Source organism: Cicer arietinum, chromosome 8 (assembly GCF_000331145.2).
Source record: "Cicer arietinum cultivar CDC Frontier isolate Library 1 chromosome 8, Cicar.CDCFrontier_v2.0, whole genome shotgun sequence".
In the NCBI taxonomy this organism is placed as follows: domain Eukaryota; kingdom Viridiplantae; phylum Streptophyta; class Magnoliopsida; order Fabales; family Fabaceae; genus Cicer; species Cicer arietinum.
This window is the reverse complement of record NC_021167.2, coordinates 26,570,820-26,591,516: the sequence shown is the minus strand read 5'-3', so window position 1 is coordinate 26,591,516 and position 20,697 is coordinate 26,570,820. Positions and strand designations below refer to the sequence as shown.

Genomic DNA, 20,697 nt, shown 5'->3' with positions numbered 1-20,697 from the left:
GGTCAAAAGTCAGAGTCAACTTCCTGAGTTTGGGGCGCACCTTTTGGGGGCTTGGAGCGCACGTATCTAAGAGCACTACTTGGAGTGCACGTTCTGGTGATCCATGGATTTCTCAGATCCAGTTGCGAATTTCCTCTATAAATAGAGGGTTCTCCCCAGTTGGAAAATCACACCAAAATCTCTTCGCATCTGAGGCTTTTCTCTCTTCTCCCTCTTCTTACTGCTTCATCTCTTTCTTCTCTTTCGAGTGGTCATTGTGCCATATTACGAGTGTCAGTCGTAAGACTGCCATATTGATGGTGTAATTCTAGAACGGTTTTCTACAGTGCAGTAGAACTCCGATACAGAGTATTTGGGCTGTTTTATCCTGGAGACTTCGTGGTTGATAGTCTGCCTTGCACAATTTTGGGCAGTGCCTCGAAACGTCCTTAAAGAGAGCGATCTAGTCCGTGACTCAACCCAGTAATACTTTCGGTGGCATAAATTGTTTTCAAAGGTTTTCGAATTTCAAAAACAACAAAAGTGGTGGAAGATGTAGATTTGATAACTCCTACCTTAAAATTTGTGCAAATCGGCCCTATACGATATAAGGCCTAAAGCAAAAATAACATACACGATATAAGGCCTAAAGAAAAAATAACATACACCATATAAGGCCTAAAGCAAAAATAACATTTTCAAAAATTAATATATAAATTATTAATATTTTATTTAATAATTATAAAAATAAAATAATTATAAAAACTCGTGTAGAATTTTTCATCTTTTAGATGAAGAAGAAAATAGTGTATATATACGTTGTACTACTTCAATAACTCATGTTAGTGATGTGCTCACTATTTGTCTCTTGAGTTCTTAATTTATAACTAATATTTCTTATGTTAACAATGTGTCCACTATTTGTCTCATGATTTCTCAATTTATAACTAATATTTATCCGATCTCTACCACATTCGTTGGTCAATTTACTTGTACCAATGTGTTGTTTTGCTAATGTGCATTGGTTTGCTGTTGCGCAATGTTTTGTTATTGTCTAGGTTGTTGTTGTGTAGATGAATTCCCCCATTTCAGGTTGGGATGGTTTCTCCAACCAAGATTGTACCTGTTAGACGACATATCATAGTTGGCTTGAAAATTGTATATGTTTACTGCATATGCTTGAAGAGCATCAGAAATTGAATCTTCTTGCTCTACAAAAGTGCAAATGCCACATACAATTGTTGCTTAGGCTAATATTTTTTTTTAAAACAACGTGTAGCGAGAAATAATTCAATATTTTATTTTTATAATAAATCAAATATATTTTTAAATAAATAAATATTTATGATACATAAAAAAATTTGGTAGAAACCAACAAGTTCATGTCAATGTATAATAGTTGTCTTTAAAAACAACATTAAAACACAAATACATAATTAAAGAGGAACTTTACTATAAATTAGTAGAATTATAAACAACAAAAACAAAATGTTATATCCAATTAACCAACCATCTTCTAATTTATTTGTTGGCTAACATTTTAATGTAAAGTGACAAGAAAAATGACTTGAAGATTTATTTTTAGGAAAATCTGTATCAATAGTAAAAAAAAATTTATCAATAAATCTCTCAAACGATTATGAGCAATCACCTATGTATATTTTCAATTTTACTTGGTTTGGTTGTTTTGAAAATTTTATTTAGCCCCTATTGCGATTCAATAAAATATTCAGCTCTTTGTTGTTGTAATTTGGATGGTCTGATTCATATTTTCAAGTTAATATTTATATCTTACATTATTTATTAAATTAATGTATAATATTTTTTTTATAATTGATAATAAAGTCAATTGATTTAATATATGTTGAGACAATGTTAAATTTATATAAGATTTTATCAGTTTTAGTTTTTAAGAATATTATAATGTGAGGCATTTTTTATGAATTAAATTTTTTTAGGCCTCTTTTAATAAATAAAAAAATTGTTTTTTAATAGGTCTAAAGCAAATATTCTTATCATAGTTTTATTTGAATTTCAATTACTTATTTTTTATTTTTCTCTTAATACAATTTTTATTCTGAAATATCATTTTAGAATATGTCAACCAAATAAGTGTTTGAGAATTGAATTTTAAAGAGTTTTGGAGAGTTAAATCTATATTTTAATATGTATTTAATATTTTAAAAAATTAAAAGAACGCTATTATATTATATTCTCATTGGTTTTTTTTTATAATTTTTTTAAAATATCAAATATATATTAATATGTTCAAAATCTTTCTTTCTAAATCAAGCTCACAAACAGAGCATTAAAGTATCTCCATATATAAGTTGGTTAAGAATCACTATTTCAAAGAGTTTAGAATTAACATAATGTGCATCAATGTTCATAGCCATGAGAAACTATTTCTTTATCGATGGCTTTCCTACTCATTTCCTTCATTTTTTTTTTATAGACAAAATAGTATTATAATTGGTTAAGTCATTAAATTCTCCTATCTTTTTACTCGTTCAACATCTTTAATGCTTAGCTCGAATAAATTGAGCTATGCAAATAATGCAACCCCTCTCCACTTCCTTCACTGACTCAGTCAAAGAAAGCAAGAAAATCAAATAATGTCATTTATTCGTGAAATTTATATAAAATGTGATTTCTCTAGTATAACTTTTTAATTGATCAACTAATTAATTAATAAAATAAAAGAAGTAAGGAGGAAATTTGGCGGGTGACTTTTCAGTTGACTAAATAACTGTTTTGCTGAACCAATGAGAAAATCATGAACTGAAATATTATAGTATTTTTTTTTTTAATAAACAAAATGAACTTCATTAAAAAAAGCACTGAATTTGAAGGAGTTTATACAGATAGCAATTTACTAATACAAGGCTTAAATAGAATTGCAACTCAAGTTTTAGACCATACAACTTCTATGCAGATAACCAATACTCAAATATTAAATTTTCAGCTTAGTTAATTTTTATTTTACGATTAACCAATACACTAACAGATTCTTCTATGATCTTTCTACTACTATTGCAGATAAGTGGTTGAGCACGAGAAGGATCATAAATATCATTCTAGGTAATAAATAGAATTTCCTATTCTTTTTCTCTCTTTAACTATTTTTTGGTATATTTATTAATAATCATAAATCTATATATTTGCATTAAAAAAACAATCGTTATCTTTTTTTGGAGATGGAAAAACAGTACAATGTAATAGAAATTTGATATATATCTATAAAGAAACTTATATTAGAAGCCATGTGACACGTTATAGAGATATGATAAAACATTAAGATATATCAAAAGAAACATATTAAGTTAAAGTTAAAGTTTCACATATATTAAAACCTACCAAAAATGAAGTAATCAAGACTTTTATTATGAACAAATTCATATAGTAATCTTTCACTTCCTTCTATAGAAAACCTAGTAGCATAACTAAATTTCAAAGCTAAATTTGAGAGACTATCCAAGTTTATTAGAAATTAAAAAGCCATTTGTTGCCTCTCATTGTGTCAAAAATATGAGATATAGTATAAGCGGATAAATCAATTCTAAACTTGTATCCATTATTTTACATATAGAGTTATTTTGTATTTAAAAAATATTTTAAATTATATATTTAAAATAAGAAACAAATTGTAGAAATATTCTAAATAAAATTTCAAATAAAGATATCTACGTATAATATTCTCAACTAACAAGCATTACAGAATATACTATCTAAACGTTTGATTTCATAATAATTTTTCTAAAAAACTAAAAAGAACCCAATATTACTAGATATAACGTGTATACTTTATGGTGCAAGTTTTTATTTATATTTCTAAAATGCTTTTTTATTGAACTTTTTTTTTTTGTTTATTGAACTAATGTTATTAAAGGGAAAAGAAATGAAAAAATGTTACTTGGGAAGTTCTGGTTGTTCAGATTGGAGGTTAATTCAATTTCTGATTATTACTGCAGAAATGTTATTAAAAGAAGAAAGTAATAGGGGGAAAAAGTCATCTTATTTGAACTTGTAATTAGTACAAAAAATATATATTAATATATCTAACTAAAATCATTAATAGATGAAACTCCATTAAGTCATTAACCACAGTAGCTTTATATTAGCTATATATACATCTCAATCTCATAAGTTTTGTGGCTGCAACTTGGTGGATGCTACCAGTTTGATGCTATAGATAAAGCTAAATCGTTGAAATCAAAACCAAACTCACTTATCCACTAGCATTCGATATTGTAGAATTGCTCACAACATTTGAATCAGGTGATAGTGGAGGTGGATCATGATTCAACAACACAGCATCATCAGCTGAGCTTGAAATGTCCAATACCTCAGGTTGACTTTTATGCTTACCATCACTCTGAATATCTTTTAAAGTTTCCAACACTTCATCCATATAAGGTCTCATTTCTTTAGAACTTTGCAAACACTGAAATGCTAACTCAGCCACAGCATTTATCATTTTCTTTACTTTGGGATCTGATTCAAAACCAAGAGTAGGATCCACAAGTTCATGCAATGCTTGATTTTGAATTCTATTGATAGCCATGTTGGCCAAATTGATTTCATGTCTATGCCTTGTGATATCGACAGCAGGAAGAGACGATATCAACTCTATCATCACAACTCCAAAGCTATAGACATCACTCTTTTCAGTAAGTTGATAGCACTGATGGTAGTCGGGATCGACATAACCTGGAGTACCTTGTGGAGCTGTTGAAACATGAGTATGATCCATCGGAAAAAGGCGCGAGAGTCCAAAATCTGCTACTTTGACACGAAAATGGGCATCGAGAAGAATATTATTGGTTTTTATATCCCTGTGAATAATGTCAGAAACATGAAGATACTTCAATGCACTAGCTGTCTCCACAGCAATATTCATTCTAATAGGCCAAGACAGTTTTCCATGTTTTGCTTGTTTACCATGAAGATGATCAGCGACAGTTCCATTAGAAACATACTCGTAGACAAGTAGAAGTTCGCGACTGTGGCGTGAAGTACATCCATACAGCGACACAAGATTTGGATGGACTAATCTCGCTAGGATTTTAACTTCATTCATGAATTGCTCAACTCTTTTGTAATTGTTCTCATATAACCTCTTCACTGCGACACAACGACCATCATGCAGTTTGCCTAGACAAGAAATATCATGTGACATAAAACTTTATTAGGATCATTTGAAAATATCAAAATGCCAAAAACATAATCAATTTACTGCAGTTGGAATTTCCTGCAGTCAGTTTATCTAAGTCGTTGGACAAAGAATCAAGTGCTCAGATCATGACTATGGCAAACTGAAAACTCAAAATCTTAACCATTTGATCTTGATCAATGGCTTAGATAACTAAATGCAATGATTGATGATTATAAGGAATCAATTTCCAATACAAAAAAAAATGTTAGCTTTTACCAAAATACACTGTCCCAAAGCCTCCTTCTCCGAGTTCTTTGGATGGATCAAAGTGGTTTGTAGCCTCTTCAAGCTCACTATAATTGAAATGTTGCACTCCAAAATTTTGACTTCTTCCAAAGTGTTGACTTCCCATCTCAGGGTCCTTTGAAGATATATCTGAAGAGAGGTTGTGAGACTGAATATATGACTTTGCATAACTACTATTCTTTCGACGCTTATAGAAATATATAAAACTTGTCATAGCAAGTGCTCCTAACACAGCAGAAGCAACACCTAGAAAAAGAAAAAAACAAATGAAATTTAAATTAGTCAGTTTTATTAATAATGTATTTACTCGGAAAAGTAATAAGAAGCATCAAGGAAATTAGATTTATTACCAATAACAAATTTCAACTTCCAATCCAATGAGCCTGCAACAGTTAGTTGTGAAAGTAAAGATGAGTTAGCATTGTGTCAATTCAAGGATAACATTCTACTTAAGTGTATAACAAACATAAACATGTACAAAGAAAGTAAGCACTAGAAGATATAGCATATTGCTTAATGTACCAAAAATTACATGACATCCTGGGAAAATAACACTATATACAATAACAAAATAGCCAATTTAAAAATTAATCATGCTAGTTAAATACAAGTAGTTCAGTTAGTGAGTTGATGTACGCTAAATAAGTTTTAAGCGGGAGATTTGGGATTCCAACTTTAGAAACTAACACAATCACTTCTCCCCTAGCATTTTTCTATAGAGACACAGACACTTGATGATTGCATCAATAAATTACACAGTTGACTTTAGTATTGTATCAAGCAAAAATTACAAAATAGAAATAGTTCTCATAGTTATAACCATGGATGCACATTATGCTAATGCTGAACTCTTTGAAACAGAGAAAAATAAGGAATAGAAACTTCAAGACAAAACTATGATAAGAATATTTCCAAAAGTGTTACCATCATCACCACAAATTTTAAGGTAGGACTTATCCTTGCAGAAACATAGGAACTTATAATTATCAAATCCACATCTTCCACCACTTTTCTCACAATGTTGGCAATCAGGTGCAGTCCAATTCAAAACAAACCCCACCTTCAAAATTTCAGTGTAATTCATTTTCAACAAGCTAGTAAAATTAACACTAGTATTCAAGGCCAATGGTGCATTAACCATAAACTGACACTCATTCATGGAATAATTTTTGTGCTCCAGTGCCTCCTTATGAAAAACAGCAAAAGAATAATGTGTAGCATTTTTTGCACAGTCTACTTCATAAGTAGGGTAATCTATAGGTTCTGTGGTGCAGTTGTAAAAGAAAGAGAGATTGGAATTTTCAGAACTATAGGTAAATGGAGTTTGGTCAAGGCTGTAATTATACATAGGAGCAGGACACTTTTCTTCTAAGAGAGCTATGTTGGCTGCAGTAAATGAAGAGTTTGAATAAGAAATGTTTTTTACTAAAAATTCATAATTTGAAGTTCTTAGAACTGGATTGCTGTTCATGCAAGTTATCTCAAATTGAGGATAGCCACAAAATGAATCTTGTTGATAAGGAATCCAAAAAGGATACTTTATGGAGGGACCAGTTCCACATGTTTGAGGTGTGCAAGCTTCAAATTTTGGATTAATAGATTTAACAGTGGTAACCAAGAACAAGATAATGGTGATAATGTGTAGTTGAGGTTTTATTTTGGTTTTAACCCTCCGATTTCCAAAGGAAATGAGTCCTAATAATCCATAGTTCGGTCGGGAGGTAAATAAAATCTGACTTATGATTGTTTCAGCCAAGAGTTGAGGTTTATTGTAATGGAAGGAGATTTGAAGGAATATCATTTGGGGCTTCATATATTGAAAGGTAGAAGAAAAGAAGAGAGGAGAAGAAAAGAGAAGAGAGTTTGAATAGGGATTGAGAGAAACATATAGAAGAAGTTTCAAGGTGTGATAGCATTTAGAGGAAATGTCAAGATGGTTGGTAGGTATGTTTGTGGAAAAAATTTCATCAAAATATGCAACTATTAACTATTCAAAATGAGGTTAATGATAGGTGTTAGAAAATATAGAGGTAGACAAAACAAAAAATCAAGCAACAGATAACAAGAGATTGACTCTTTTTTTTATAAACCAATGTATTATCCGCATGACTATGAAGACTAATCCTCTGAGATACTGATAACTATTCAAGGAGTTGACTTCTCCAATATATGTTTTTTCATACACACCGATTAGAAATCGAACTCTCGACCAAATAATTAAGGAACTCAAATATCTAACACTTCGTTCTACACAATGTTGATAAATTGGTTCATTTTAGAAAGATTAGAAGTAGGCCAACTCCCAATACTTGTTTTCTTGAACTAGAAATTGGAATTTTTGTGAAATTGTTAAAAGCATTATTGTAGTTTAAAGGTGTGATTTCCATAACACTATTCAAACCGTCCACAATAGAAAGTAGGTACAATGCCTTGTAATAGAAGTTAGCATACTCCACAATTTGTATATATATAATCAATAATTTGATACTCTTGCACTCATATGGGTGGGAAAAGGAGAGATACATGGATAAAACAATGAAAGAAAAACAATATAAAAACGAGTTTATACTATTAATATAAACCAGTTTTACACATATATAATAACAACCCTTTCTCTTTTTCACACATTTATGACTAGAATTTGTGAATAGTAATACTGAGATTTATTAGTCTTTTCTGAGGAGAAAATGAGTGGATGACTTTAATGTGTAAAAGGAGTTTGTAATGGAAAGTAGGAGAAAGCAGAAAAGAAAATAAAGTCCATGATTGTGAAAGACGTGTTGGACCAAAAAGAAGGAAAATAAATACTTGCTTGCACATCCATACATATGCAATACAACAACTCCTTTCACAAATGAAATCACCAATATACCCTTAAGACGTAGTTGTTGCCAAATAAGCTGATTTAAGTCAAATACATTTGAGGAAAAATCGATTCCCTGATTTCCTTGCTATTTTTTTCTTTTTGACTGAGTCAGTGAAAATATTCCACCTATGGCAAACATTGTGATCCTAATTAAATGTATATGTGGATAGGCTTCAACCAATTCATTTCTCTGCTCCACAAAATGCTCAAATTTCAATCTACTAAATTCTAATTAAATGTATTTTTTCTAATGAAATAGTTGATTAATTGATGTCCTAAAGTTTTATCATAACAAGTATATAGTATGAACATACTAACAAAAAAATAATTTCAAAATAACATTCCTAAAAGATATTAACTTTATCTTCAATATTTGGTAGGTGACTAATAAAGGTGTACGACAGCGATCAAGACTGCAACATCATGATTTTTAATTTCATCACGGTCTATATTCAATGTATTTATGATTGAGTCCACATTAATCACATTTAGAGTGTTAATATCCAAATCAAATCAAGATACAAACCACAAAATGATTACAAAAATAAAAAATCGCACAAAAACAAATACTATTGGATGTTATTTTGCCCGGATTGGATTTCGGATTTTTTTAAAAAATGGAATCAAACTGCATATATAAATTTTAATACTTATATATTTATTTTTTATTAGTATGATACACTGTATTTAAATATTATTTGTTGGTTTTTAATTTGTTTCTAATAATATTTTACTTTTTTGTTATTTTATATATTTCAAACATAATTGATCATTGTTATTTTATAACGGTAAACTTTGGTATATATTTTTGTTATATTTTACATCAAATCTACTAAACCGAACCGCAATGACTCCAAATCACAATTAACTACAATTCTATACAATATCAAAACTCAAGTCTTGTATTGAAAAGAGATAAAATATTTAAAAATAATTTACAAATAATAGGTCTTCTTATCTTATAAATCAATTTTGTAATAAAGAATTAGATGAAATATGTTGCCTTTATTAAAAAAAATACATACTTTATTTATTTATTTTATTTATGAGATAAAGAGATAAGAAAACATACGTTTGTGACAGTGTGTGGAACAAGCCATAGATCCATCTGGACAATCAACATAGTAGCATAATTCTACATGTTTATCAATATAATCACTCTTGCAATCTCCTTTTTCACTTCCCAAACACTTTGAACATTCCTTATTCACACTATAATTCACCTCAAATCCTTCATTCAAACCTCTTGTAAGATCATCAAAGTCAACTACACCATTATAATAAGGCCACAGAGGAAAGCCTTCCCCTGCAGGCACTCGAATGTGTCTCTCGCAATTCCGTGAGTCAGAAATTTCATCAAACACCTTATCTTCACCACCAATATGACAAAAAGCTTGATTCTGAGTTCCACATAGAGAATCTCCAGGTAGAGAGGTACAATTGTAGAATATGGTGATGTTGTTGACAGTTGGAAGATATTGAAAAACAATTGGACTCAAAAAAGTATTATCAAATTGAGGAGAACAAATGTTTTGGAAAAGATCTGTTCTTTTGAGTTTGATGATGTGATTTAGTGTATTAATTTCAAGAACTGTGAAATTCTGTGAGGATAATAGAATGGTAGTAGTTTCGTTGTTGTGGCAATGAAGGTGAAAAGGTTCTCCAGCACCACAGGAAAAATGACGATTTTGTCCCCAGAATGGGTAGAAGATGTTGGAGAGTTTTCCGCAGTTGTAGGAGTAGCTGGTATTTTTACAACTTGAATAATAGGAATATGATTGAGGTTGAGGTTCAGAATTGGAAGTGGTTATTATTATTAAGAAAAAGAAACACAAGTATTTAATAATTATCAGTATAGGGATTTCATTTTTCATTTTCATTTTCTTCACAACTATGAAGAACAGAATGAGGTTATGTTATTATAGAAGATGATTATGTAATTATTCATTTCATGATTTTCTCATTATAAGTCAACACAAAAGTCACACGCCAAATTTCCACTATATTTCTTTCTTTTCTTTTATATTCAATTTCTTTTAAGTAGAAATTAGATTAAACATTATATAAAGCGATGACGGTCGACCTTAGCGAAGATTTATGATGAATAGTCAATCTTCTAATGGAGAAATTATAAGTTACAAAAAAGATTCCAATCTCACTCATCACGTTAATTTATTATATGATTTTAGAATTAGTTATAATAAAAATTAAATATTTTTAATAATTTAAGAGTAATAATTAATTAATTGTATGAATATTATTTACAGTTATAAAATATATAAATTAATTAAATCATAGGCAATGTGGGTGTAGAAATTTTAATATAATTTGGATTAGTGGGGTGTTTCTTTTTAGTACCCTCTTTTTTAAAAAAAAATACCAAAATACCCCAATTTAAAAAAAATATATCAAAATGCCCTTTTTTTTAAAAATCAAGTAGGAAGTCGTCATTTGGAACTCGGGCTTCCTTAAGGAAGTCGCCATTCCAAATGGCGACTTGTAAGTAAAGAAAAAAAAAAATGGGACATTTTGGTATATTTTTTTCAAATAGGAGTATTTTGGTGTTTTTTTTTCAAAAAGAGGGTATTGTAAAAAAAAGAACCCGGATTAGTGAGGCATACTCTATACTTAACGGAACTTAAATGAAGGATTGCAGTGTAATTCACCAAAATTCTAGACTTATTTTTCAACAATGGAATTTTGGTAAGTTTTAATATGATTGGGATAATAAGTGGCAATTATAATGGTAACAGTATTTTTAGTACATATTTTCTAAAACATTCTTTTTAATAGATCAAAATTCACGTTAATTTTATCAAATTTATATATGATCCTTATGATTGGGATAACAAGCGGCAATTATTTTTTTTTTTTAATTTTATTTGGCAGCCTAATAGAATTTCATTATTCTTCTTCTTCTTTTGTTCCACATTTGCGTTCGTTTTCTTCTGTTATTGCTTTGTTTTATGCATATTTTACTTATTTATTATTTCTTCTTCTTTATCTTCTCACTTCTATTATTGATATTTATTTTTGCATATTCTCAATTGTTCTCTTTCATAATTTGAGAAACTTGTTAAGTGTTTGGTCTTGAAGTTGACATTGCTTAGAATTGATGAATTTTAATATTTTATTGATTTATTGTTGTTGAATTTATTTATGCATTTGAAAATTGTTGTATTTTTTTTTTTTTGTAAGAAGTTGGTTTTTTTTAAGAATTGAATGATGTGATTTAAATTTTATAGTTTTTTAGACATTCAAATACTAAATATAATTTCATTCATTATATTTTTCCGTAAACTATAAAAAAAATTATTATTTATGTATAACTTCCAAATGGCGACTTGTAAGTAAAGAAAAAAAAAAATGGGACATTTTGGTATATTTTTTTCAAATAGGAGTATTTTGGTGTTTTTTTTTCAAAAAGAGGGTATTGTAAAAAAAAGAACCCGGATTAGTGAGGCATACTCTATACTTAACGGAACTTAAATGAAGGATTGCAGTGTAATTCACCAAAATTCTAGACTTATTTTTCAACAATGGAATTTTGGTAAGTTTTAATATGATTGGGATAATAAGTGGCAATTATAATGGTAACAGTATTTTTAGTACATATTTTCTAAAACATTCTTTTTAATAGATCAAAATTCACGTTAATTTTATCAAATTTATATATGATCCTTATGATTGGGATAACAAGCGGCAATTATTTTTTTTTTTTAATTTTATTTGGCAGCCTAATAGAATTTCATTATTCTTCTTCTTCTTTTGTTCCACATTTGCGTTCGTTTTCTTCTGTTATTGCTTTGTTTTATGCATATTTTACTTATTTATTATTTCTTCTTCTTTATCTTCTCACTTCTATTATTGATATTTATTTTTGCATATTCTCAATTGTTCTCTTTCATAATTTGAGAAACTTGTTAAGTGTTTGGTCTTGAAGTTGACATTGCTTAGAATTGATGAATTTTAATATTTTATTGATTTATTGTTGTTGAATTTATTTATGCATTTGAAAATTGTTGTATTTTTTTTTTTTTGTAAGAAGTTGGTTTTTTTTAAGAATTGAATGATGTGATTTAAATTTTATAGTTTTTTAGACATTCAAATACTAAATATAATTTCATTCATTATATTTTTCCGTAAACTATAAAAAAAATTATTATTTATGTATAACCCGTCAACCTGTTCTTGATCTGGTCGGTTTGGTTCGAGTTAAATGAAAAAATGTGGGTTTAGACTTTAACACAACCCAAAGATAATTGATTGGGTCGGGTATCGAATTTTGACAAAATCGACCCAACTCAACTCACGTTAACCCTACCTAAAAGTGTCTCAAGACCACTAATTATTAACATTTCTCAAAAACTAAACAACAATAATATATGTGACTATTATTTTTTTATACTCATTTAATATATCATTTTTCTTCTATATCTCCCTTCTTATTAAATCACTAATATATTTCATATGTCACATGACTCTTTTATTTCTTTTCCTATAAGCGTATGTTCGGACCAATAATTTTTCAAAACCAAAATACTATCTTAAGCTTAAATTCCCAAAGCAAATTTGGATAGTGATTGAACATTTCAACACCTATACAATTGTATCTATTTCCCTAGTGATATTTTTCTCTCTATTAAATAAGCAGTATTATGAACTTCTATGATTTATTTATTTTCTATTTTCGAATGTAAAGAACTTCGAACATTGTTAACTAACAATAACGCTATTGGAGGATTAGATGGGAGATTGGAGCATGATTTGGTCTCTCAATTTGCATTCGAAAATTTTATCTCATTATGTAAAATCTAGGGCAGATCATAGTTTGTACAGATAGACCAATATTTTTAAGAGTATTATAAGACTTCAAAAAATACTACGAAGATATATAAATACATCATGTATTATACGGTTCAAAAACATATTCAGATTTTTTATTACGGAGATATAAAAGTGCATTATATATTATACGAAGATATGCATTTTCAATATTATTGATGTTATTACAAATTTTTTATTTTTTATATTATTGATGATATTTACAATTTAAATAAATAAATAATTTTTGAATTTTTAGTATTTTTTGTTAAAAATTCAATTTTTAAGATTAAAATTACATCTCTAAAATATTTGAAACAGTTTTAATAAAACCGACTACATAAATTAAACAATGTCATAATTATCATAAATCATAATCATATATTTATCCAAACCATTGACCTTATTTAACTTTGTTAGATTTTACTCAATAAAATCTAAGGTAATTCAAAAGAAGAACCTTCCTAATTAAACCCATGACTAAACTATTATGCGCATCAAAAATTGATTGGCCTAATAAGCTAAAAGTAAACTTAATCTTAATCACAAATTTAAAATTAAGTAAACTTAAACTTAATTTTTTTTTGGACATTAATATTGTAGGATTCTAACATAACCTATGTAAACCTTAATCTTAATCACTATCTAGATGAATATCTCAATTACAAGTCCCTTCATTATAATTTTGTTCACCTAAACAGAAATCAATAGAAATAATAAAACGTGACAAAACAGATAAATAACATAAACTAGTTACTAATTTGCATAATATAAAATAAAATAGAACAAAACGTTACAAACAGGGCACTAAAATTTACTCAAGTTTTAAGGTAATATTCACTTACTATTATATCAATTAATCCACTAAACATAATTAGCATATACCTTGTTTAGTGGTAATATCATATATTAGATTGCTAAATTAAAATGTATATATATGACTGGTTTGGTATCAGTTGTTATCATCTTTTCATAAAATCCTATATTTTAAAATCCAATCACTAATATGTGACTTTGTATTTTTTAAATATGTTTATTATGTTCATAATTATTTCTAGTTAATCTTTAAAAGTCAATGTTAATAACTCTAATGACATTTAAAATTTGAACACGTTATCCTTTAACACATTCTTAAATAGTTTGACACCCTATTTTATTTATTTATATCATTATAAAAACTTCTTCTCATGATTAACAAAAATATCAAAGGAATGATTCAACGGTACTTAATGAAAGTAAAAAATTCGCTAATTACTAATGACAATTCAATTGATAGTAAAAATAAATGAACAATTGACTTAATCCCTAAATTTCGAGTTATATTTTCACAAAAAGAAAAATTTCGCTAATAAGTAATCAGACTCTAGAAAAACACAAAATGAAGAAAGAATACATACTTGAAGAATCAGAAGAGTCTTTTGAATTTGGAACATAGGACGGTACTATCGCATGTGATGGTGTGAATCCATTTGACGGTGTTTTTCCATGTATTGGTTCTCCTAATGGTGAAGGTGCCATAGATTTATACAATCTAGATCTTTTACAATCATAGTTGTCCATCCATATCTTAGTCTTTGATTTCATGTTGCAAATTCCACAATCATCAAAATATTGTGAATTAGGACAAAGACACATAACTTCATTTTGAGATACATTGTATCCACATCTTCCACTAGATTTCACACAACCATCGCATATATCTTCTTCCATATCACTCCAACCAATCTCAAATCCTTCCTCTAAAATATTAGAGTCTTCATTTAAGGAACTCTTTAGGCTTGGAACTATGATGCTATTCTTACAATTCATAGCAATGAAATCAATCAATTTATCACTTGACACTAAGTATGCATCTTGAGGTTTACCATCAATGAGGCAAGAAATTTTTTGAAAAACTTTAGGACTCAAAGGAGATGAGTATGGATTAGGAAGAGGATCACACTCATACAATAGAGTATAGTTTTTGTCGTTGGAAGTGTACTTGAAGAAATTTGAATCCAAGTTTATATTATATTGTTTAGGACAAGAATATGTAGTAGTAGCATCATAACTCCATAAATCCAACTTTGCAATCTTCAAAATTTGAGATGTTTGATTTATATCAATGATGTGAAACTTTTGTGAGTTGATTTCAATAGTCAAGTTATTGTGTTGGCAATGGAGAGTGAAGTTTGGATGGCCACAATAACTTGGTTGATTGTTGATGTTCCAAAATGGATAACTAATGTTTGTTAGATTTCCACAACTAAAAGGTGCACAATATGTGTAACTTTCAACATCACTAGTGGTGTATGTTGGGATTAAGAAGAAGAGTGGGAGGAAGATAAAGGTTTTGATGATGAAGGAAAAAGGAGGTAGAAGAAGAGGTGGAGACATGTGTTGAGGTGATGAAAATTGAAAGGCATTTGATGATATAATTTTAAGGTCTAATAGAAGTTGAAATGGTGTTAGGCCTTCTTGGTGAGGCAAACATTCAATGTGTGCTATAACATATTCTATATATAAAAGTCAAAGAAAGTGACATATAACTTGGTTGTTGTCTTAATAAAAATGATTTTGATGATACAATAGTTAATTAATAATTTTGAGTTGAATTTGTCATTTAAATTTTTTTTTTATAAAAAAGCAGTATATTTTATCTTATGAATTAATTTTTAAAAGATTATTAAATCTAATATATAAATATAATATTGTATCGAAGGTTATTGATTCAGACTATTCACCGGATTATTTATATGCCAAATACAATATTATAGAACATATATAAATAAAATCACCTAAAAGTTGGTTTTGTTAAAATGATACATATGTAATATAAATACTTTGACCATACCTTTTACTATCACTAGTGGCATATATTTGAAGTAAGAGAAATAAAGAATGTAAGAAAGAGAAAGGTGTGGAAGATGAAGGGAAAAAAATGAGAAGAGAATGCATATGTGTGAGGTTGGTAGAATATTGAAATGGCCTAATTAGCATAAGAAAAGGTGTTATGCCTTATTGGAGAGGAAAATGATCAAAGTGGCTACCACATTCTAGCTATGTGTAAAAGTTTAATCAAATGGCCTATGACTTGTGTGGTGTCATAGTAAATTTGGTGTTGACTTTTAAGAGGGACATAAAATGGAGTGATTTCATAATTAAATTTTGGCTTTTTGTCACATAAGTGAAATTTTCCTTTTCTTTCTAGCTTTTAAATTACAACCTCCAAATTTCCTTTTATATTACTTTTTAGACCAATTCTTATGTTGTTTTTACAATTTGTCTTAATTAATGTCATATAATAGAATTGGAAAACACTAGTAATAGAAAACTACAAGCAAAGTTTTGTTTTTTTGTTGGAGCAAAGTTTAGACTGAGTCAATTGGTAATTACATGAACAAAGTCATGTTGATGTGCTGGAAAACCGCTGTCCAAAACTAATTAATTAAGTGTTAAATCGACAATTATAAATTACAATATACAATGAGAAATCGGTCTAATAATCTAAAATTCAAATGAAAGTTAAGTAAAATTTAATTAAATATTATATTCAATTAAAATTTTAATTTTAATTATTTTGAATAATTACGAAAGTTCTTAATGTTTGAGTTCAATCACTGAAGTTTGTTTTTATTTTAGTTTTTAAAAGTCAAAACTAGTTTTAGTCGCTACGCCAAAAATGACATTTTATAGCGCGACTTTTATAGCGTTTATTAAATACAAGCGTTGTTGTAAATATATTTTAAAAATAACGGAGAATATAACAACGCTTTTTTGACAAGCGATGTGAACAAACGCTGTTGTAGGGTCATATAGCGCTTGCATATAATGTTTACAAGGCTTTTACAGCACCGTAAAAGGTGCATAATGATGCATATATTAAATGCACCTTTTACAGCGCTTTTTCAAAAAGCGCTGTAAAAGGTGCATAACAAGCGCACAATATATCTACTTATTAACGTTGTTGTATCTTTTTAAAGCGCTTATTTTTTTGAAAAAATGCTGTAAATTGCTTAAAAACAGCGCTGTAAAATCTTATTTTTCGCGTAGTGAGTTTTATATCTTACTTTTCAATTTTAGTTTTAAGTTTTTATTTTTGTAGTTGGAAAAAAATTATTGACATCTAAAAATATTGGTACTTAATAAAATAATAAAAAATAGTTTTTAACAAATGATTAAATTGTTTTAGAAAATATTTTTTAAAATATAAAATAATTTGAATATTCTAAATTTATAATTTAGTGATAATTTTATAAAAAACAAATGTTAACAAGTGTCTTTACAAAGAAGACACTTGTTAAAAAACTAAATATGAAAATATAATCTTGAAAGTGATATATTTAATACCTTTAGAATTTAAAAATTGATATTTTCACATAAAACTTTTCTTTTATTTATTTTTTAGGGGATAGAGTGGTAGTGGATGAGTTTTGATCTCTCAATCAAAATCTCCTTCCATCTCTCTCTCTATCTTTGCTATTTATTTTAATTTTATTTTTTAACGTTTTGCATTAATTAAGAGAATAAATATAGAAACATTGACGTAGAAAGTGATGTATTCAACTTTTAGAACTTTAAAATAGTTTTTTCTTATACAAAACTTCTTTTTTTTTCTTCCTTAATTAATACTCTTAGAGCACTTATTAGTATAATTCCATGAAAAATTATCCCATTAGTAGTTGGTTTTTAAAGGTCAAACCTATCAATATCCTATTTTGTTTTTAAAATAAACCTTGGAAACCAAAAACAAAAAGTCTTTAGCTATTTATTTTTAATACCTATTTAAGTCTACTATTTTCATCCTTTGTTCTTGCACCCATTATTCATCTTACACATAAGAGTTAGGCTCCATTTACATATAGTGTAAAAATTATTCAACTTTGCTTCAATAGTTTTTTTTTTCACCTACAATATTAGTTTAATCAATCCAACTGTTATATGAAAACTTTTATTAAATAAATTAAATATACAAAATTTCATATATTTGATGACTACTGCTTGATAATTCATAATCATTGTAGTACTTTAATATCTATAATGAAATTTTGATTTGTTAAATATTCTTATTTTTATAGAAAAAACATTATAGAATGAATAAAAAGTAAAAATAGAGAAGGTATAAAAGAACGTTTAACTTTCTCATAATAAAAGTTGAATTTTTTAATTGTTTACCTTTCTCATAAGTACAATTGACAAATGATAATAAACACAAGTGACAATAATTCAACCACACAAAAATAAAATTTAAATATTTACTTAAATTCCTGTTTGGGCTGGTAAGTTTTTCTTTTGGATCCATAGTTGTCTACTGCAACTTTGGACTCCTCATTCACTTCTAATATTATTTAAAATATATAAAAAAATACTATCAGATTATAATTTTCTGTAATATTCATAATTTTATTTTTTATTATTAAATTTTCGTTTTACACTATCAAATTCTAAGATCTGAAAAACACTGAAATTTTCAGAGATAGAGAAAACATCCCAAAATCTCTTGTATTATATATATATATATATATGAAAGGGTGAGGGGATAGTGTCCAAAAAATTCTCTTATTTTTCAAAGTTATGTATTTGGATTATAAAAATTATTTAAAAGCACATATTTAAAATGTGTCAAATTTAGTAATTTTTTTAAATATAATTTATTTTCTCGCTGTTATATCCATTTTAGAAGTACACATTCAAAAAATATATAAACTTTTTGCCTCTAAAAATGTACTTTTAAACAAAAATATAATATTTTTACTCTTTAAATATGTATTTACAGACATGTTTTTTAGAAACATAGAAGAAAAAAAATTTAGTTATAGCTCTCTTTTTCCAATACATATTTTCAAATAATATTGAGGTGGTGGATAAAGAAGTGGCCTCATGTGTCCTCTGAGCCCAAGACCCAAGTCACTTGCTCATGACCCAACTATGGCCTAAAGACCTTAACTACTATGGAGGAATGTCAATTCAATATATAGTTTTAAATATGGCTATCATTCCATAAATGTCTATGTCAAAATGATAAATATTACTATCACCTTTTTTTTTAGTTGTGGTTTTAAGGTTATTTATTTATACTAACTTAGATAAATCAATCAAACAAAGCATCCAACATTCAACAAAACAACCCACTTAATATTCTAGTTACAATAACTAATAATTAAACTAGCTCTAATAAATTAAACAATTTTAACTATTCATATGTGGCAATTATATACTTGTGATTTAATTATGTGAAGATGATGAGCAAAAATTCTAATTAAACACTTAAATTAACAAGTTAAAAATAGTGTACCTTTTTTGCAACTTTTAGCAACACTTCCATTTCGACATATGCATGTGGATTTCTTAGTGTTTTGATCATATGCACAATATCCACCAAAAATCTCACACTCACCACAATCTTCCTCTCTTCTCCAATCAAGCACAAACCCTTTTTTCATAGCTGAACCAAACCCATTAATCAAACCACCAACACTTCCAACATCATTTAACTCATCATTCTTCACTATCACCACAACATGTTGCTCACACTTCCAATTATTAAAACCACTTTCATCTAATTCATTAGCCACAAACACAAAAGACTTCAATTTTTCATCAATATTATTACTAAGTCTCCAACACCCTATAGGGTCTAAAAATGAAGGGTAAGAACTACAATTAAAATAAAAACTAAGTTTCATATCTAATGAGCTAAAAGATAAAGGAAGGTTTGAAAATGTAACATTTTTTCTTGCCCTTGGACATTTTTGATCTAATATATCTATGTCAACTAAGGTAATTGAATTATTTTCATAGTTTATATTTGTCACATAATATGTGTCACTTGGAAGATTGATTATGGCTTTGCCTTGATCAGAACACTCAATGCCAAAATAAGGGTAACCACACAAAAATTTGGCATTTATTTTTTTGGACTTCATCCAAAAAGGGTAGTGAATGGAAACATTGTCACAATGAGAAATAGGACATAGTGTTGATGATGATGTGTTGGAGATTTCAGCATAACATGATGTTATTATGAGGATGATGGAAAATGCAAAAAGGGTTTGTAAGGGTTTTGACATGGCTTATTGAGTATATAGAAAAGGTGAGAATTATAGTTTGGGGTAATATGATTTTGAATAAAAGGATACACTTGCATATATATAGCAATTAGTTAATTTTTCTTCTATGTGATGAAGTAGTCAAATAAATTGCCTCTAATTAGAGAAAAACTTGGGTTGTTTGTAAGTGGGAAAGGAATCCAAGGTCAAGTGGCAACTAGAAAAGGGACAATAACTCATGAGAAAGTATTGTGTGGGGCCAATGAAATAGTTGGAAGAAATTTTTAGTCAATTAAGTTGTAAAAATTTGACTTTGTAATTTAGGAAGTTGAAAGTCTATTTTAGATATTTCATATGTAAAATAGTTATTAATATTATTGTTAGTAATAATATTTTTTAATTTTTAATTTAGAAAAAAAAAAATAAAAGAAAAAAAGAGGAAAGACAAAATTGAAAAGATATGTTGAAAAAATTGGGTAGAAGGAACAATTAAAGAATTGCATGCTTGTTGTTTCGATGTTATTGAAAAATTGTAAAGA

At 28.0% G+C, this 20,697-nt stretch overlaps 1 protein-coding gene across 4 annotated transcripts; it reads right to left on the bottom strand.

Moving 5' to 3' along the window:
* Positions 1–3,975: 3,975 nt before the first annotated feature.
* On the bottom strand, positions 3,976–20,208 carry LOC101492618 (LEAF RUST 10 DISEASE-RESISTANCE LOCUS RECEPTOR-LIKE PROTEIN KINASE-like 1.2). Of its 4 annotated transcripts, none has more exons than XM_073364481.1 (4): positions 19,405–20,208; positions 5,791–5,823; positions 5,411–5,686; positions 3,976–5,133 (listed from the first exon to the last, which is right to left on the bottom strand). In XM_073364481.1, the coding sequence occupies exons 1-4, from the start codon at positions 20,177–20,179 to the stop codon at positions 4,208–4,210; spliced, it is 2,010 nt and encodes a 669-aa protein (XP_073220582.1). In that variant the 5' UTR covers positions 20,180–20,208; the 3' UTR covers positions 3,976–4,207. The 4 variants fall into 4 exon arrangements, with proteins under 4 accessions (XP_073220582.1, XP_004512899.1, XP_004512901.1 ...); XM_004512842.4 differs by lacking the exon at positions 19,405–20,208 and adding an exon at positions 14,528–15,599; XM_004512844.4 differs by lacking the exon at positions 19,405–20,208 and adding an exon at positions 9,379–10,363.
* Positions 20,209–20,697: the final 489 nt, after the last annotated feature.

Coding starts and splice junctions, on each gene's coding strand:
- LOC101492618 (XM_004512842.4), bottom strand. CDS start 15,506: ATGTCTCCACCTCTTCTTCTACCTCCTTTTTCCTTCATCATCAAAACC. Junction 5,687..5,790: donor GAAGTTGAAATTTGTTATTG/GTAATAAATCTA, acceptor TTCTTTTTCTAG/GTGTTGCTTCTGCTGTGTTA. Junction 5,134..5,410: donor CTTTGGGACAGTGTATTTTG/GTAAAAGCTAAC, acceptor TTTCTTGTCTAG/GCAAACTGCATGATGGTCGT.